This window comes from Chiloscyllium plagiosum, unplaced genomic scaffold (genome assembly GCF_037043375.1).
Source record: "Chiloscyllium plagiosum isolate Xiang-an unplaced genomic scaffold, Cpla_swu_hap1 HiC_scaffold_38, whole genome shotgun sequence".
NCBI classification, from domain to species: Eukaryota; Metazoa; Chordata; class Chondrichthyes; order Orectolobiformes; family Hemiscylliidae; genus Chiloscyllium; species Chiloscyllium plagiosum.
In genome coordinates this window covers 27793382-27811858 of record NW_028270176.1, presented here as the reverse complement: position 1 = coordinate 27811858, position 18477 = coordinate 27793382, and the positions used below count along the sequence as shown (strand labels likewise).

General features: G+C 50.1%; 1 protein-coding gene across 1 annotated transcript in view; it reads left to right on the top strand.

The window, feature by feature from the left end:
- LOC122544248 (uncharacterized) overlaps window positions 1–18477 on the top strand; it is a 64426-nt gene that overhangs the window by 26844 nt on the left and 19105 nt on the right. Inside the window, exons 5-9 of the mRNA XM_087981088.1 lie at window positions 668–815; window positions 2361–2516; window positions 10188–10302; window positions 11590–11660; window positions 16376–16510. Of these exons, the coding sequence (XP_087837214.1) occupies window positions 668–815; window positions 2361–2516; window positions 10188–10302; window positions 11590–11660; window positions 16376–16510 (625 nt within the window). The remainder of the gene's footprint in view (window positions 1–667; window positions 816–2360; window positions 2517–10187; window positions 10303–11589; window positions 11661–16375; window positions 16511–18477) is intronic.

Here is an 18477-nt window from a genome sequence, read left to right as displayed (position 1 = left end):
CTCTCGTGCCTCCCTGACCTCTCTCCTCTCGTGCCTACCTGACCTCTCCCCTCTCGTGCCTACCTGACCTCTTCCCTCTCGTGACAACCTGACCTCTCTCCTCTTGTGCCTACCTGACCCCTCTCTTCTCTCGTGCCTACCTGACCTTGCCCCTCTCGTGCCTACCTGACCTTTCCCCTCTCGTGCCTACCTGACCTTGCCCCTCTCGTGCCTGCCTGACCTCTCCCCTCTCCTGCCTCCTGACCTCTCCCCTCTCGTGGCTACCTGACCACTCCCCTCTTGTGCCTGCATGACCTCTCCCCTCTCGTGCCTCCTGACCTCTCCCCTCTCGTGCCTCCTGACCACTCCCCTCTCGTGCCTACCTGACCTCTCCCCTCTCGTGCCTACCTGACCACTCCCCTCTCGTGGCTACCTGACCACTCCCCTCTCGTGCCTGCCTGACCTCTCCCCTCTCGTGCCTCCTGACCTCTCCCCTCTCGTGCCTCCTGACCACTCCCCTCTTGTGCCTACCTGACCTCTCCCCTCTCATGCCTACCTGACCTTGCCCCTCTCGTGCCTACCTGACCTTGCCCCTCTCGTGCCTACCTGACCTTTCCCCTCTCATGCCTATCTGACCTTTCCCCTCTCGTGCCTACCTGACCTCTCTCCTGACTGCTGCCACCTGCAGGAATTTTAAGAACCTGTGCACAGACGACACTCCCATGGTGCGCCGAGCAGCTGCTTCCAAACTGGGCGAGTTTGCCAAGGTCCTGGAGCTGGAGAACCTGAAGGCTGAGATTCTCCCAATGTTCACCACGCTGGCCTCTGACGAGCAGGTACCTGGCAGCTGATTCACTCCCCGAAGGCAAGACATCGGGTCATAAGGCTATTTCATAGAATCACTACAGTATGGAAACAGGCCATTTGGCTCAACATGTCCACGCCGACCCGCCAAAGAATAAGCCACCCAGACCAATCCCCCTACCCTATATTCATGACAAATGCACCTAACCTGCACATCACTGGACACCATGGGACAATTTAGCACGGCCAATCCACCCTAACCTGCACATCCCTGGGCACTATGGGACAATTTAGCATGGCCAATCCACCCTAACCTGCACATCCCTGCGCACTATGGGACAATTTAGCATGGCTAATCCACCCTAACCTGCACATCCCTGGGCACTATGGGACAATTTAGCATGGCCAATCCACCCTAACCTGCACATCCCTGCACACTATGGGACAATTTCCCATGGCCAATCCACCCTAACCTGCACATCCCTGGGCACTATGGGACAATTTAGCATGGCCAATCCACCCTAACCTGCACATCCCTGGGCACGATGGGACAATTTAGCATGGCCAATCCACCCTAACCTGCACATCCCTGGGCACTATGGGACAATTTAGCACGGCCAATCCACCCTAACCTGCACATCCCTGGGCACTATGGGACAATTTAGCATGGCCAATCCACCCTAACCTGCACATCCCTGGGCACTATGGGACAATTTAGCATGGCCAATCCACCCTAACCTGCACATCCCTGGGCACTATGGGACAATTTAGCACGGCCAATCCACCCTAACCTGCACATCCCTGGGCACTATGGGACAATTTAGCATGGCCAATCCACCCTAACCTGCACATCCCTGGGCACTATGGGACAATTTAGCATGGCCAATCCACCCTAACCTGCACTTCCCTGGGCACTATGGGACAATTTAGCATGGCCAATCCACCCTAACCTGCACATCCCGGGGCACTATGGGACAATTTAGCATGGCCAATCCACCCTAACCTGCACATCCCGGGGCACTATGGGACAATTTAGCATGGCCAATCCACCCTCACCTACACACTGTGGACTGTGGGAGGAAACCGGAGCACCCGGAGGAAATCCACGCAGACACGGGGAGAATGTGCAAACTCCACACAGACAGTCACCTGAGGTTGGAATTGAACATGGGTCCCTGGCACTGTGAGGCAGCAGTGCTAACCACTGAACCACCTAGATTTGATTTCTGGCGTCCGCAGTTATGTGGGCTTTTTTGAAACATCTTCCTCCCTCAACTCTGTTGAGTCTTGGAGGAACTCTGTACACTTCAAAAAAAAAGACAAGTCACCTCTTGTTCACCAAAAAGCTTGAGAATACAGGCTCAGTCTCCTCAATCTCCCATAGGGCAAACCAGCCATTTCCAGAGATCAGTTCAGTGAACCCATGTTGCAGGTAAGTGTCGCTGTTCTCAGGGAAAGAGACCGTGACGGTCTGCAGTAAGTGTTGATATTCCACAGCCAACGGCGGTTGAGTGCGGTTAGCTGCTTCCCAGACGTCGCTGTTGCTGACCCTGCTGCGTCTGGCCCTTCGTTCGCAGGACTCTGTGCGGCTGCTGGCAGTGGAAGCCTGCGTCAGCATTGCCCAGCTGCTGAAACGTGAAGAGGTGGAGAAGCTGGTGATGCCCACCCTGCGCCAAGCGGTGGAGGACAAATCCTGGCGCGTGCGTTACATGGTGGCAGACAAGTTTACCGAGGTAAGCTGGGCATGGGCTCGGGGCAGACCAAAAGATCTGAGTTGGTACACCCTCCCGCCCCCCACCCCCCCGCCCCCCCCCCCCCCCCCACCCCCCAAGCCTGTTCCAAAGGGACAACAGGAGGCCCTTCAGCCCCCTCCTCCTCAAGTTTGTTACGTAGGAATAGGAGGAGGCCATTCAGCCCCTTCCTCGAGTCTGTAACACAGGAACAGGAGGGCATTCAGCATTCCCCCCCCCCCCCCAGCCTGTTACACAGGAATCGGAGGCCATTCAGCCCCTTCCTCAAACCTGTTACACAGGGACAGCAGGAGGCCCTTCACTGCCCTCCCCCCCCCCCCCCCCCCACCTTTGAGCCTGTTACACAGGGACCACAGGAGACCATTCAGCCCCATCCTCAAGTCTGTTACACAGGAACTGGAAGCCATTAAGGCCTTCAAGCCTGGTGGACTGAACTGGGAGAAGGCGCCATGCAGCCCTCTCAAATCTCTATTTTCAACCAATTAGATTGTGACTGAACTACATCTCTACTCCATCTAACCTGTTGGTTTCCATTAACCTGAATCTCAAAACCTCACAGACATGTATCACCCTCACTCTTCAACACTTCAGCTGATGCCACCTGACCTGAGTCATTTGCTGGGTGAGGTGGGTTTGCTACATCCAGTCTGTTACATGGGGAAGTCCTTCACTCCACCTCCAGTGGAAACATTCGAGCGCTTGGAACTGTTTAATCATTTTAAACCCAACCGTCAAAAATATGTGTAATTGAGCCTCATGATGATAATGAATCCATTGTGGAATGTTGTTGAAATAACTGCGCAGAGGACAGTATCTCGTCACTGTGTCACCCTTTATTTACACATGCACAGTCCACTGGCTGTGTCCAGCTAGCTCAGAGTCAGTCCCCTGAACTGAGGAGATTCTGAATCCCCTGGTGATTTCTTTTTAATTTGAGTTTGACAGGGAAAATCAAACCTCATGCATTTGACTCTTTCAAAAAAAAACTTGTTCCAGTATGTTAAAATTAAAAATACATTTCAATGCATTCAAATGAAGCCTAAGATTTGAAGCTCAATTCACAAGCCTAAGATTTGAAGTGCTGCCTCACAGCGCCAGAGACCCGGGTTCAATCCCCACCTCAGGCAACTGTCTGTGTGGAGTTTGCACATTCTGCCCGTGTCTGCGTGGGTTTCCTCCGGGTGCTCCGGTTTCCTCCCACAGTCCAAAAATGTGCAGGTTAGGGTGAATTGGCCATGCTAAATTGCCCGTAGTGTTAGGTAAGGGGTAAATAAAGGGGAATGGGTCTGGGTGGGTTGCTCTTCGGAGGGTCGGTGTGGACTTATTGGGCTGAATGGCCTGTTTCCACACTGTAAGTAATCTAATCTAATCATAACATAACATGCTGAGCATCTGGCCCACACACTGAGCTCCCGACCTACACATGAAGTCCCAATCCGAGGCCTAGATGCTGAAACGTCGGCACAGAGGTCGGGTCCAGTCACCAAGTCACCGTCCATCTCACTAATGCACAGTCCACTGAACTGAGCAGATTCTAAACAAAAATCTCCCCCACATAACCGCCACAGCAGTAGTGCTTATTTTCCCCAGCACTCATGTCATGTGTTTGCGGGTGTTGGACACAGTGAAAAAAGCCAATGAGTGCGGAAATCTTTATTCATATTCCACCACCAGGGAGAAAGGGAACACCTGAGTGGCCAGTGACAAGCAGTGCCCAGCTTAACACCGAGCAATGCCAAAGTAATCAAAAAAGTGAAGGGGAGGGCAGGGATTAAATCAAAATAGAATGGGAGGGGGAAATAAAACACTGCACACCCCGTGATGCCCACCTCTTCCTGAAAGCTTCGAGGGTTCCCATGATCATACTTTAATTTAATTTTTATTTTATTCCCCACACTACCACCTAACTGCGGTAGGGGAGTTTATTTTTTCCCCAGCACCCATGTTGTGTGTGTGCAGGTGTGAGACACAGTGAGAGACACAAGGTGTACGAATCTTTATTCAAATTTCCACCACCAGGAAGAAAGGAAACACCCAAGTGGCCAGTGACGAGCAGTGCCCTTCACATCAAAACAGTGAAGGGGAGGGCAGGGATTAAATCAAAATAGAGTTGGAGGGGGGAAATAAAACTCTCCACATTCCATGGTGCCCACCTCTCACTGATAGCCTTGAGGGTTTCTGTGGTCTTTTTATTTTATTTTTTATTTTTCTCTGCACAGGGAGGTGTAAGAAGTGTGGGAATGCAATTGGTGTAGGGGGTTCAATTGTCAGGGGAATAGATAAGCATTTCTGAGGCCACAAGCAAGACTCTACGATAGTATGTTGCCTCCCAGGTGCTGGGTCAAGGATCTCTCAAAGTGGCTTCAGGACATTCTAGTGGGAGAGGGTGAATAGCCAGTGATTGTGGGATGAAGTCCTAAAATCAGAATATAGGGAGTTAGGAAGTAAGTTAAAAACCAGTACCACAAAAGTGGTGATATCAGGAGTACTACCAGATTCATATATCAGTCAGAAACGAAATAGCAGGATACACTGGATGATTACATGGCTGAAGAGATGGTGCAAGGGGACTGTTCTGGGGGAGGTGGGATCAGTACAAACTAGACTTCTGCAGGGAACAAGACAAGTACTGTTACAAAGACACACCTTAAGGTTTTGTGCATTTGCAGTAGTGTGAATGAATGAATTATACAAATAGATAGAGATGGGCAGGATGTACTTGGAATTATAGAGACATGGCTGCCAGCTGACCAGAGATGGGAACTGAATATCCTGGGGTATTCAGTATTTTGGAAGGACTGACATAAAGGAAACAGCACTGGAGTTGCATTGCTAGTTAAAGAAGAAATTAACACAACAGACAGAAAGGTTATTAGCTCCAATGATATGGAATCTGTATAGGCAAAGCTGAGAAAGTCCCGGGGTAAAAAATATTAATTGGTGTTAATATAGACCCTTAAACTAGAGGGGTGATGTTGGGATTTGGAATGGGAATATAAAGGGAATTAGAGATGCATTCAATAAAGGAACTGAAATAACTTCACAGAGGCCAGTATCCCACCACCACGTCACCTTTTATTTACACGTGGAGTGTCTTTGACACTGGTCTGGCTCCCTCAGAGCCAGCTCTCAGAGTAAACAGGATGATGACACTCCTCTTTTTTTTTAAACCCCCACTCTACTGCCTAACTGCGGTAGTGCTTATTTTTTCCCGAGCACCCATGTGTGTGTGCAGGTGTGAGACACAGTGAGAGACACAAGGTGTACGAATCTTTATTCAAATTTCCACCACCAGGAAGAAAGGAAACACCCGAGTGGCCAGTGACAAGCAGTGCCCTTCATATCGAAGGGCAATGCTGTGCGATCAAACAGTGAAGGGGAGGGCAGGGATTAAATCACAATAGCGTTGGAGGGGGAAATAATGCACTCCACTCCCTGCAGTGCCCATCCCTCACTGATACCCTCAAGGGTTTCTGTGGTCATTTTTTTTTTAGATAGGAAAACACCCGGGTGGCTAGTGACAAGCAGTGTCCTTCACATCAAAGGGCAATGCGTCTCCTGTTTAATTTTTTTTCTTCTTTTTTTTTAATTTAACCCCCACCTACCACCTAAGTGCGGTAGTGCTTATTTTATCCCCAGCACCCATGATGTGTGTGTATACATGTGAGACACAGTGAAAGACACAAAGTGCACGAATCTTTATTCAATTTCCACCACCAGGAAGATAGGAAAACACCCGGGTGGCCAGTGACAAACACTGCCCTTCACATCAAGGGGCAGTGCTGTGTGATCAAAACAGTGAAGGGGAGGGTAGGGACTAAATCAAAATAGAATTGGAGGGAGAAATGATGCACTCCACTCCCTGCGGCGCCCACCAACCCCTGTTTATTTTTTTTTCTCTTTTTTTTTCTCTTATATTAACCCCCACACTACCACCTAAGTGCTTATTTTTTCCCCACCACCCATGATGTGTGTGTGCAGGTGTGAGACACAGTGAAAGACACAAAGTGCACGAATCTTTATTCAAATTCCACCACCAGGAAGATAGGAAAACACCCGGGTGGCCAGTGACAAACACTGCCCTTCACATCAAAGGGCAGTGCTGTGTGATCAAAACAGTGAAGGGGAGGGTAGGGACTAAATCAAAATAGAGTTGGAGGGAGAAATGATGCACTCCACTCCCGTTTCTGTGGTCATTTTTTTTTTTCTTTTTTTTTTAGCACCCATGGTGTGTGTGTGTGCAGGTGTGAGACACAGTGAAAGACACAAAGCGCACAAATCTTTATTCAATTTCCACCACCAGGAAGATAGGAAAACATCCGGGTGGCCAGTGACAAACACTGCCCTTCACATCAAAGGGCAGTGCTGTGTGATCAAAACAGTGAAGGGGAGGGTAGGGACTAAATCAAAATAGAATTGGAGGGAGAAATGATGCACTCCACTCCCTGCGGCGCCCACCTCTCCCTGAACAACTCCAGGGTGTTGGTGGACACCGCGTGCTCCTTCTCCAAGGACACCCGGGCCCTAACGTAGTTTCTGTGGTCATTTTTTTTTTTTTTTTTTTTTTTTTTTTTTTTTTTTCTTTTTGTGTGTGCAGGTGTAAGACACTGTGAAAGACACAAAGTGCACGAATCTTTATTCAATTTCCACCACCAGGAAGACAGGAAAACACCCGGGTGGCCAGTGACAAACACTGCCCTTCACATCAAAGGGCAGTGCTGTGTGATCAAAACAGTGAAGGGGAGGGTAGGGACTAAATCAAAATAGAGTTGGAGGGAGAAATGATGCACTCCACTCCCTGCGGCGCCCACCTCTCCCTGAACAACTCCAGGGTGTTGGTGGACACCGCGTGCTCCTTCTCCAAGGACACCCGGGCCCTAACGTAGTTTCTGTGGTCATATTGGTCAGCCAGGGCTTCCTGATTGGCCCATGTTTACACCCCAATCAACAAGCTCATGTGCAGACTCCCTCAGAGATCCTCCTGGTTCCAGTCCCTACAGTTGGTAAGAAGCCCTCTGTTTTGCTCATGTCTTTAGGTATGGAAACCTGCCATCCTCACCCGGTCTGGTTTCTAATTGACTGCAGACCCTTTACAGGTCCCAGTGTAATTAGGGGTGAATCAAAAAATAAATGCAGAGTGACCCTAACATTATTATTTTTTAAAATTGGACCCCAACAATTCCGACACTGGCTGAAATTTCCTTGTCAATCTCTCCCCTTGCCTGAGATGCAGTGACCCTATGGTTATAACCATCATATCTCTCCGTCTCTCTCTCTCTCTCTCTCCGTCTCTCTCTCTCTCTCTCTCTCTCTCTCTCTCTCTTCGTCTCTCTCTCTCTCTCTCTCTCTCTCTCTCTCTCTCTCTCTCTCTCCCTCTCCCTCTCTCTCTCTCTCCCTCCGTCTCTCTCTCTCTCTCTCTCCCCCTGTCTCCCTCTCTCTCTCTCCCCCCCGTCTCCTTCTCTCTCCCTCCGTCTCTCTCTCTCTCTCTCTCTCTCTCTCTGGGAGGGGACTGTGGTGACTTTACCTTTTTGTTCATGCTGACATGAATGTTGCGGGGAATTTTGCGGGCAGGAAAACCCTGGGAATTTTATTTAAATGCTCCAATTTTCTTTATTTTTTAAAAACATTAGCGACACTCATTTTATCCTTGCTTACCCACCCCCACCTCACTCCAGATTATGTTGTGTTTTTATCAGAAATAGGGGGAGGGGAAAGAGCTGGGGGTTGCTTTGTGAAAAAGGCAACAGCGATGGGGAAGGGAGGTGTCAATCTGGATGGGAATAAAATCACAGATTGGGCTGTCCAAATACATGCACTAAAAATGCAGCAGATGATGGAGATCGAAATCAAACAAGCTCAGAAAGCGCTGGAGAAACTCAGACCTACGCAGATGTGGTTGACTACTAACTGCCCTCTTCTGGATCAGTGGTGCTGGAAGAGCACAGCAATTCAGGCAGCATCCGACGAGCAGCAAAATCGACGTTTCGGGCAAAAGCCCTTCATCAGGAATAAAGGCAGAGAGCCTGAAGCGTGGAGAGATAAGCTAGAGGAGGGTGGGGGTGGGGATAGAGTAGCATTGAGTACAATAGGTGAGTGGGGGAGGAGATGAAGGTGATAGGTCAGGGAGGAGAGGGTGGAGTGGATAGGTGGAAAAGGAGCTAGGCAGGTCGGACAAGTCCGGACAGGTCAAGGGGACAGTGCGGGCTGGAAGTTTGAAACTAGGATGAGGTGGGGGAAGGGGAAATGAGGAAGCTGTTGAAGTCCACATTGATGCCCTGGGGTTGAAGTGTTCCGAGGCGGAAGATGAGGCGTTCTTCCTCCAGGCGTCTGGTGGTGAGGGGGCGGCGATAAAGGAGGCCCAGGACCTCCATGTCCTCGGCAGAGTGGGAGGGGGAGTTGAAATGTTGAGCCACTGGGCGATTTGGTTGATTGGTGCGGGTGTCTCGGAGATGTTCCCTAAAGCGCTCTGCTAGGAGGCGCCCAGTCTAACTGCCCTGCCAGCAACACCCACATCCCATGAATGAAGAGAGAATAATTTAAAACTTCTGTCACCCTATCATAGTGAATACAAGCACCCTGATTCGTGCACAGGATTTAGCCCCCCTCAGCCCCAGGGATTGTTCTGGTAGATCTGCACTGCAGCCCCCACCTCCTTCCTATCCTCTATCACCTCCACTTCCAAGGCTGTCTTTTCCCTTCAGAGCGACACTATTCAGAACCGACACCAGTCACTCCGGTTGGGATCTGTCTCAGCAAAAACCAGGCTGGCATTATGACCCATCCTGTGATTTAACCCCTTCATTTCTGGGAGGAGAATGGATGAGGTTGACATTGAGATTTAAAAGCTTTTTCACGTCTTTCTGGTCCTTCTCCCAATCGTCCCCCAACACCCCACACCCGGCACCTTTCCCTGCCACTGCTAGAAGTGCAAAACCTGTGCCAACACCTCCCTCCTCACCACCATCCAAGACCCCAAAGGATGCTTCCACATCTGACAGAAATTTACCTGTACCTCGACCAATGTCATCTACTGTATCCATTGCACCTGATGCGGTCTCCTCTACATCGAGGAGACAGGACGCCTCCTTGTGGATTGTTTCAGAGAACATTTCAGGGACACCCGCACCCCCAACCCCATCGCCCCGTGGCTGAACACTTCAACACCCGCTCCGACTCCGTCAAGGACATGCAGGTCCTGGGCCTCCTCCACCACCAAACCATCACCACCCGACACCTGGAGGAAGAACGCCTCCTATTCCGCCTGGGACCCTGCAACCACACGGGATTAAGGAAGACTTCAGCTTCCTCATTTCCCCTCCCCTCCCCCCCCGCCAACATTTTCCCAGTCCCAAGCCTCCAATTCGACACCATCCTCTTGACTTGTCCGTCACCTTTTCCATCTATCCGCTCCACCCTCCCTTACCCTCCTCCACCTTCAAATTCCTGTTGCATTCTCAGCTACCTTCCTGCCCAGCCCCACCCCCTCCCATTTATCTCTCAGCCCACAGCCCACAAGCCTCATTCCTGATGAAGGGCTTTTGCCTGAAACATTGATTCTCCTGCTCCTCAGATACTGCCTGGCCTGCTATGCCTTTCCAGCACCACACTCTCAACCTCGTTCTCCTCATCGTTTTAACTCTTTGTCTTGAACAGTTGCAGAAAGCCATCGGGCCAGAGATTACCAAGAAGGACTTGGTGCCAGCCTTCCAGAACCTGCTGAAAGATTGTGAAGCGGAGGTGCGGGCAGCCGCTGCGAACAAGATCAAAGGTCAGGTTCCATTTCCAGTTTACTGTTTTGAAAGAAGCTGCAAATTCCTGTAGCAGTGTGGCACTTCCTCAGCACTGACCCTCTGACACTGCGGCACTCCCTCAGCACTGACCCTCCGACAGTGTGGCACTCCCTCAGCACTGACCCTCCGACAGTGTGGCACTCCCTCAGCACTGACCCTCTGACACTGCGGCACTCCCTCAGCACTGACCCTCCGACAGCACGGCACTCCCTCAGCACTGACCCTCCGACAGTGTAGCACTCCCTCAGTACTGACCCTCCGACAGTGCGGCACTCCCTCAGTACTGACCCTCCGACAGTGCGGCACTCCCTCAGTACTGATTCTCCGACATTGCAGCACACCCTCAGCACTGACCCTTCGACAGTGCGACATTCCCTCAGCACTGACCCTTCGACAGTGCGACACTCCCTCAGCACTGACCCTCCGACAGTGCGGCACTCCCTCAGCACTGACCCTCCGACAGTGCAGCCCACCCTCAGCACTGACCCTCCGACGGTGCGGTGTTCCCTCAGCACTGACCGTCCGACAGTGCGGCCCTCCCTCAGCACTGACCCTCCGACAGAGCGGCATTCCCTCAGCACTGACCCTCCGACAGTGCAGCCCTCCCTCAGCACTGTCTCTCCGATGGTGCGGTGCTCCCTCAGCACTGACCCTCCGACAGTGTGGTGCTCCCTCAGCACTGACCTTCCGCTAGTGCAGCACTTACTCAGCACTGACCCTCCGACGGTGCGGCACTCCCTCAGCACTGACCCTCCGACAGTACGGCACTCTCTCAGTACAGACCCTCCGATAGTGCAGCACTTACTCAGCACTGACCCACCGACAGTGCGGCACTCCCTCAGCACTGACCCTCCGACAGTGCGGCACTCCCTCAGCACTGACCCTCTGACAGTACAGCACTCCCTCAGCACTGACCCTCTGACAGTACAGCACTCCCTCAGCACTGACCCTCCGACAGTGCCCACTCCCTCAGCACTGACCCTCCGACAGTGCCCACTCCCTCAGCACTGACCCTCCGACAGTGCCCACTCCCTCAGCACTGACCCTCCGACAGTGCCCACTCCCTCAGCACTGACCCTCCGACAGTGCAAACCTCCCCATTGGCAATGGCAATGTCCACCTCAAGGTTTATGCTCAATGTACTGCTCGATGATGAATTTTGGCCATTGACATCATATGTCCCGAACTTTGTTATTCATTTGGTTTCTGGAGCATGTGAGGTAGGAATCTAATGAAGGTTATCAATGAGTCACTGTTTCTTTCAGATTTCTGTGAGAATCTGCCTACAGAGGGACAGCAGCAGATTATAATGACACATATTCTGCCCACTATTAAAGTAAGTATTTCAAATTTAACCCAGCCATTTTACCTGTATTTCACTCTGATTTCAGACAGAGCTTTGCTCAGTACCCACCTTGTGCTGTCCCTGTCCTGGGAGTGTTTGATGGGGGACAATGGAGAGAGAGCTTTACTCTGTATCTAACCCCGTGCTGTCCCTGTCCTGGGAGTGTTTGATGGGGGGACAGTGTAGAGAGAGCTTTACTCTGTATCTAACCCCGTGCTGTCGCTGTCCTGGGAGTGTTTGATGGGGGACAGTGTAGAGGGAGCTTTACTCTGTATCTAACCCCGTGCTGTCGCTGTCCTGGGAGTGTTTGATGGGGGACAGTGTAGAGGGAGCTTTACTCTGTATCTAACCCCGTGCTGTCCCTGTCCTGGGAGTGTTTGATGGGGGACAGTGTAGAGGGAGCTTTACTCTGTATCTAACCCCGTGCTGTCCCTGTCCTGAGAGTGTTTGATGGGGGACAGTGTAGAGAGAGCTTTACTCTGTATCTAACCCCATGCTGTCCCTGTCCTGAGAGTGTTTGATGGGGAACAATATAGAGGGAGCTTTACTCTGTATCTAACCCCGTGCTGTCCCTGTCCTTGGATTTTTTAATGGGGGGGACAGTGTAGAGAGAGCTTTACTCTGTATCTCACCCCATGCTGTCCCTGTCCTGGGAGTGTTTGATGGGGACAGTGTAGAGGAAGCTTTACTCTGTATCTCACCCCATGCTGCCTCTGTCCTGGGAGTGTTTGATGGGGACACTGTAGAGGCAGCTTTACTCTGTATCTAACCCTGTGCTCTACCTGGAGATTACCATTAACCACAAATCAAACTGGACTAGCCACTTACATACTGTAGCTGGAAGAGCAAGTCAGAGGCTGGGAATCCTGCAGCAAGTAACTCCCCTGCTGACTACCCAAAGCCTGTCCCACCATCGACAAGGGACAAGTCAGTTGGGTGAGGGAATATTCCCCATTTGCCTTGGATGGAGGCAGCTCCAACAACACTCAAGAAGCTCAACACAATTCAGGACAAAGCATGCACTCCCTCCACCACCACCAATGGTCAGTAGCAGCAGTGTGTCCCATCAACAAGATGCACTGCAAAAATTCATCAAGGCTCCTTAGACAGCGCCTGCTAAACGCACCACTCTCGAGGGACAAGGACATGTACATGGGAACACCACAGAGTTCCCATCCAAACCGTTCCCTAGGCCGACTTGGAAATATCCTGCCATTCCTTCAGTGTCGCTGGTTCAAAATCCTGAAATTCCCTCCTTAAGAGCAGTGTGGCTCTACCCACAGCACATGGTCTGCAGCGGTTCAAGAAGGCAGCTCACCCCACCTTCTCAAGGGGGCAACTCGGGATAAATAAATACCACACCCAGCCAGCAAGGCCCACATCTCATGCAAGAATAAATTTCAAAATAAGTTTGCTTGATTTGAACGAGACATTGCACTAGGCTCTGAGGATAACCATGAATAACCATGTTGAGTCATATTGACATAATGTTCACTTTCAGCAGTCATCATTAAAACAGTCACAAATTGTTCATCAGCTGTCGATTGGACTCAATCTGCTGTAATCTAGTGTAGCGTGATTCATCAGAATCTTCGATTGGTTTCTCTCCGGGGGTCCTCGGTAACTGCTGTTGTACTTTTTAGCCGTGCACCTCTGCAAAATAACTTGGCTCAGAGGTGATGGACTGCTCGCTTCATGCTTGACATGTTTTTTTCTTCCTTGTGTGATGTCTAATGCCAGTTTTGTCTCATGCTCCCCAGTTGTTCCGCCCTATGGGCCTGGGAGATTCCGCTCAGCTCCAGGTGCTGACTTACAACCTCAGTTCTTTTGCACATGTTGATTGTTTTCTTGAAGCTAGGTTTCTCCTCTCTTAATAGACATGCCCTCACTGTGAAACCTCTTATATCTAATAAATTAGATTATCCTTTAGTTGCTCAGATTCACAGGATTCTTGAGTTGCATTAATACAGTCTCATATTAATCAGTGGACTCTGGGCCCCTAATATTGAATATGCGTTCAGTCAGGTTTCCAAATTTCTGCTGTCCATTTATTTTTGTTCTTCAGAGAGATGTCTGGGTGAAGGACATGTTGGAACAATTTCTTCCTGCAATGATAGAAGTCTCCCTACTCACAGCTGCTCTGGTTTCTTCAGTAAATCAGTCGCAATTTCATAATTTTGTTATCATGAATGGGAAAAAATACCGGTGCTGCGTTTTATTTCACTTTGGGCAGGGAGAGGAAGAAATGTAGTCAGTGTGTCTTACCCAATTGCCTTCAGCTGCCTCCAGTGGCCTCCTTCCTTTTTTTTGGGGAATTTTTGTCAGATCTGAACATTCCTGTGATCGTCTTTTGATAGTTGTGCTCTTAAACACTCAATCTCAGCTGTACTTGGACACGTTTCAAGCTCAGTCTAGTTTGTATCTGTCTTTGTTGTACTGGCTGTAAGTTGCATGTCTGCGATGAAACCTTCACTGTGGAAATCATGTGTCTGCAACAAGGTAGGACGCAAATAGTTTAGTATGGTATTGCATTTCTCTGCTAAACACTGGCCTGAAGGGAATGTTTACTTCTCTGCAATAAAACTCTAATATACCCTGTCATTAGATTATAAATGATTGTAATCCTTCCCTGCACACCAATAATCTTCTGCTCAGTTTCCTGGCCAGCATATCGGGATCAGGATCTGTAGGCTTATTTGAGGGTTGCTCAAGTATAACACAAAGCTTAGTTTGAAAAGGGGAATTCATCTATCACAGAGATGGGACAGGCTACACCATCGATTAAATACCAAAACCCAACCATCCAGATTGCATTCCTGTTTTCCAGAGGTGATATATTTCTCAGCAGTGAAGAGAGCCTCTGCACTGCTGTTCGACATGAGCATAAGAATGTCTGGGACAGGGGCTCAAGGTAGTCTCCGAGGAAAGCACCAATAGTCCAATGTATGACAGATTGAAAGAGAGTGCGTGAACGTAGCACAAAATGCCATCTACAGGGGCCCTGAAATCTCCAATGTGTGGTTTACAAACACTCGTACTTATGAACAGGAACCATATAGAGGTGTACTTTTAAAGATCTGACATATAAATGTTCCCTGTACTCTCAAACAAATATTTTATATTGCTCTGCACTGTGTTCCAACTTGAGTACAAGCTGACCTATGAACGGACTCCAGAATGGAACCCATTCGCAGATCGGGGATTTGTTTCAGTGGTTGAATATTAACACTCATCTTCCCAAGGTGCGTTCAGTATTGTTCATTCTAATTCTCCCATCTCTACATCGTGGTGTCACTGACAGCGGAGAGGTGGGTCCCCACTTATCGTTCCTGCTCTCGGTGTGCAACTCCCTCGTCCCTTGATGGCATCGGCCACCTCGAGGGAGGTCATATTCCCAGTGCCACCCCCATTCTAGGCCAGGCAGTCATGGCCCCAGCACAGGTGCTGGATCTGGCTTTTCGTAGCAACGTCCAACAGAACCATTCTGGTCTCTGAGAGATTTCTGGCAACTCCCCCTGGGCAGACCTTGCCCTGCGTCTCGCAGCAGCCCCATTTCCAGCTGAGGGCCGGTTCTGGATTCAGCAGGCTCCTGTTCTCAAGCAGTCCTCCTACTGTGAGGACCCTCAGCCATACCGTCTGCCGGTCTCTGCTCTGGTTCCCATGGATACTGACCTCCACAGCCATCTTTTGACCAAGCTGTGTCGGTGACTCGGGGTAACGTCCTGGAGCCCTCCCCCAGTAAACAGTGGGTGTCTCCTCTAATAGGAGCAGGGAAGTGTCACATGGGTGGAGGGGGGGAGAGTGTATTGTTGGTTCCAGGCATGGCATGGTAGGGGGTTTGGGGGGACATGGGGAATAGCACAGTGATCCTGGGTTGCAGAGATTGTTGGATGCCTTTTAAATGTGATACACAGATCATAGAATCTCGACAGTGTGGAAGCTGACCATTTGGCCCATCACGTCAACACCGACCGTCCAAAAAGCATTCCACCCATACCCCATCCCTGTAACCCTGCTTTTCCCATGGCCAACTCACCCTAACCTTTACATCCCAGGACACTATGGGTAATTTAGTGTGGCCAATCCACTCTAACCTGCACCTCCCTGGGCAATATGGGACAATTTAACATGGTCAATCCATCCTAACCTACACATCCCTGGGCACTATGGGACAATTTAACATGGTCAATCCACCATAACCTACACATCCCTGGGCACTATGGGACAATTTAGCATGGCCAGTCCATCCTAACCTACACATCCCTGGGCACGATGGGACAATTTCCCATGGCCAATCCATCCTAACCTGTACATCTTTGGACTGTGGGAGGAAACCGGAGCACCTGGAGGGGCCCCACGCAGACACAGGGAGAATGTGCAAACCCCACAGAGACAGTAGCTCGAGTGTGGAATCAAACCCAGGTCCCTGGTGCTGTGAGACAGCAGTGCTAACCACTGAGCCACCATGCTGCCCAAGATATTGGAGGCCAGAGTGCCCCATGGGGAGCAGACTGCCCTGCCCTATAACTCCTCCCCCCAGGAGCTTTTTGGCCATGTGTCCAAGGGAAGGACATACACATGATCACCTCCTGCTTTTAAGTCTACCTGCGCTTAATCTCAAAACAGAAGGAGTCTGCCCTCTGTGTCTAACTCTGAGCTGGAAAGTCAGAATGGTTCTCACTGAGCTGTGTTCTGCCTTGAAACAGGACATGGTATCGGACGCGAATGAGCATGTGAAGTCTGCTCTAGCTGCTGTTATTATGGGCTTGTCTCCGATGCTGGGGAAGGAGAACACCATCGAACATCTCCTGCCCCTCTTCCTCGCACAGCTGAAAGATGATGTGAGTGTCTCTCTGTGTGCCGAGAAGTTCCTATTGAACCTGTTCCCACTGCCTGTTAAGGCAGCATGTTCAAGATAAACAGCTCACTGTGTGAGTAACAAACTCTCTGTGCCCTCGCTGATTTAACACTTTGCTGCAATTTACTTTACCACCACTGCCTTCTTTCTCTCTGTCTCTCTCCACTGTCACTATCTTTCTCTGCATTGTCACTGTCTCTCTCTACATTGTCACTGTCTCTCTCTCTCTCTCTCTCTCTCTCTCTCTCTCTCTCTCTCCCCCCACTGTCACTGTCTCCCTTTCTCTCACTCTCTCTGCATTTCACTGTCTCTCACTCCACTGTCACAGTCTCTCTCTCTCACTCCACTGTCATTCTCTCTCTCTCTCTCCATTGTCACTGTCTGTCTTTCTCTCTGTACTGTCACTGTCTCTCTATCTCTCTCTCTCTACTGTCACTGTCTCCCTTTCTCTCAATTTGGAGATGCCGATGTTGGACTGGGGTGTACAAAGTTAAAAATCACACAACACCAGGTTATAGTCCAACAGGTTTAATTGGAAGCACTAGCTTTCGGAGCGACGCTCCTTCATCAGGTGATAGTGGAGGACACAATTCTAAGGCACAGAATTTATCACAAAAATTTACAGTGTGATGTAACTGAAATTATACACTGAAAAATACCTTGATTGTCTGTTGAGTCTTTCATCTGTTTGAATACCATGATAGTTTCACTTCTTTCATGTGTAAATCACAAAACCTCAATTGAGGAGGAACGTGACGGGCTCCTGGAAGTACTCAAGGATGCTCTCACAAGAACGGGGTACGATGTCCAACTCATCGACCGCCAGTTCCAACGTGCCACAGCAAGGAACCGTAATGACCTCCTCAGGAGACAGACCCATGCTGCAACCGACAGGGTACCCTTCGTTGTTCAGTATTTCCCAGGAGCTGAAAAACTACACCATGATCTTCGTGACCTGCAACACATTATCAATGAGGATGAGCTCCTCGCCAAGACCTTCCCCACACCTCCACTGCTCGCCTTTAAACAACCGCCAAACCTCAAACAGATCGTTATTCGTAGTAAGCTGCCCAGCTCTCAGGACAACTCCATACAACCCTGTCATGGTAAGCGCTGCAAGACATGTCAGAGTATGGACATAGATGCCACCATGACACGTGGGGACACCTCCCACCATGTACGTGGCAGGTACTCATGTGACTCAGCCAACATTGTCTAGCTTATACGTTGCAGGCAGGGATGCCCGGAGGCATGGTACATTGGGGAAACTGAGCAAAGGCTACGGCAACGGATGAATGGGCACCGCACAACAATCAACAGACAGGAGGGTTCCCTCCCAGTTGGGGAACACTTCAGTGGTCCAGGACATTCAGCCTCGGACCTTCGGGTGACCATCCTCCAAGGCAGACTTCGGGACAGGCAGCAGCGAAAAGTGGCTGAGCAGAGGCTGATAGCTAAGTTCCATACCCATAGGGAGGGCCTGGGATCATGTCACATTACAGGTGACCACCATTGTGCTATACACACACAAAGGCACTCCTATACACACATATACAGACACTCACACTCACACAGGCATCCTCTCAGAGACTTAGACCACTCTACACTCACTCACACACATATACACTCTCTCTCACAGACACTCACAATCCACCACCCCAGACACGTGCACACACTCACACATGCACCCCCTCACAGACTTAAGACACTACACTCACTACACACACATATACACTCTCTCACATTCACAACCCACAACCCAGATAGACACACAGACACACACACAGACAGACAAAGACCCATACACACACATATATTTTGTGGGGTGAATTTGCAGAGTTACATTGTACTTTGCTCAAAAACTGCATGAATTTATGTAAAACTCTGTTATCTCATTTTTTAGATTAGAATCAATCTAAACATCATGGTACAGACAGAGAACACAGGGGG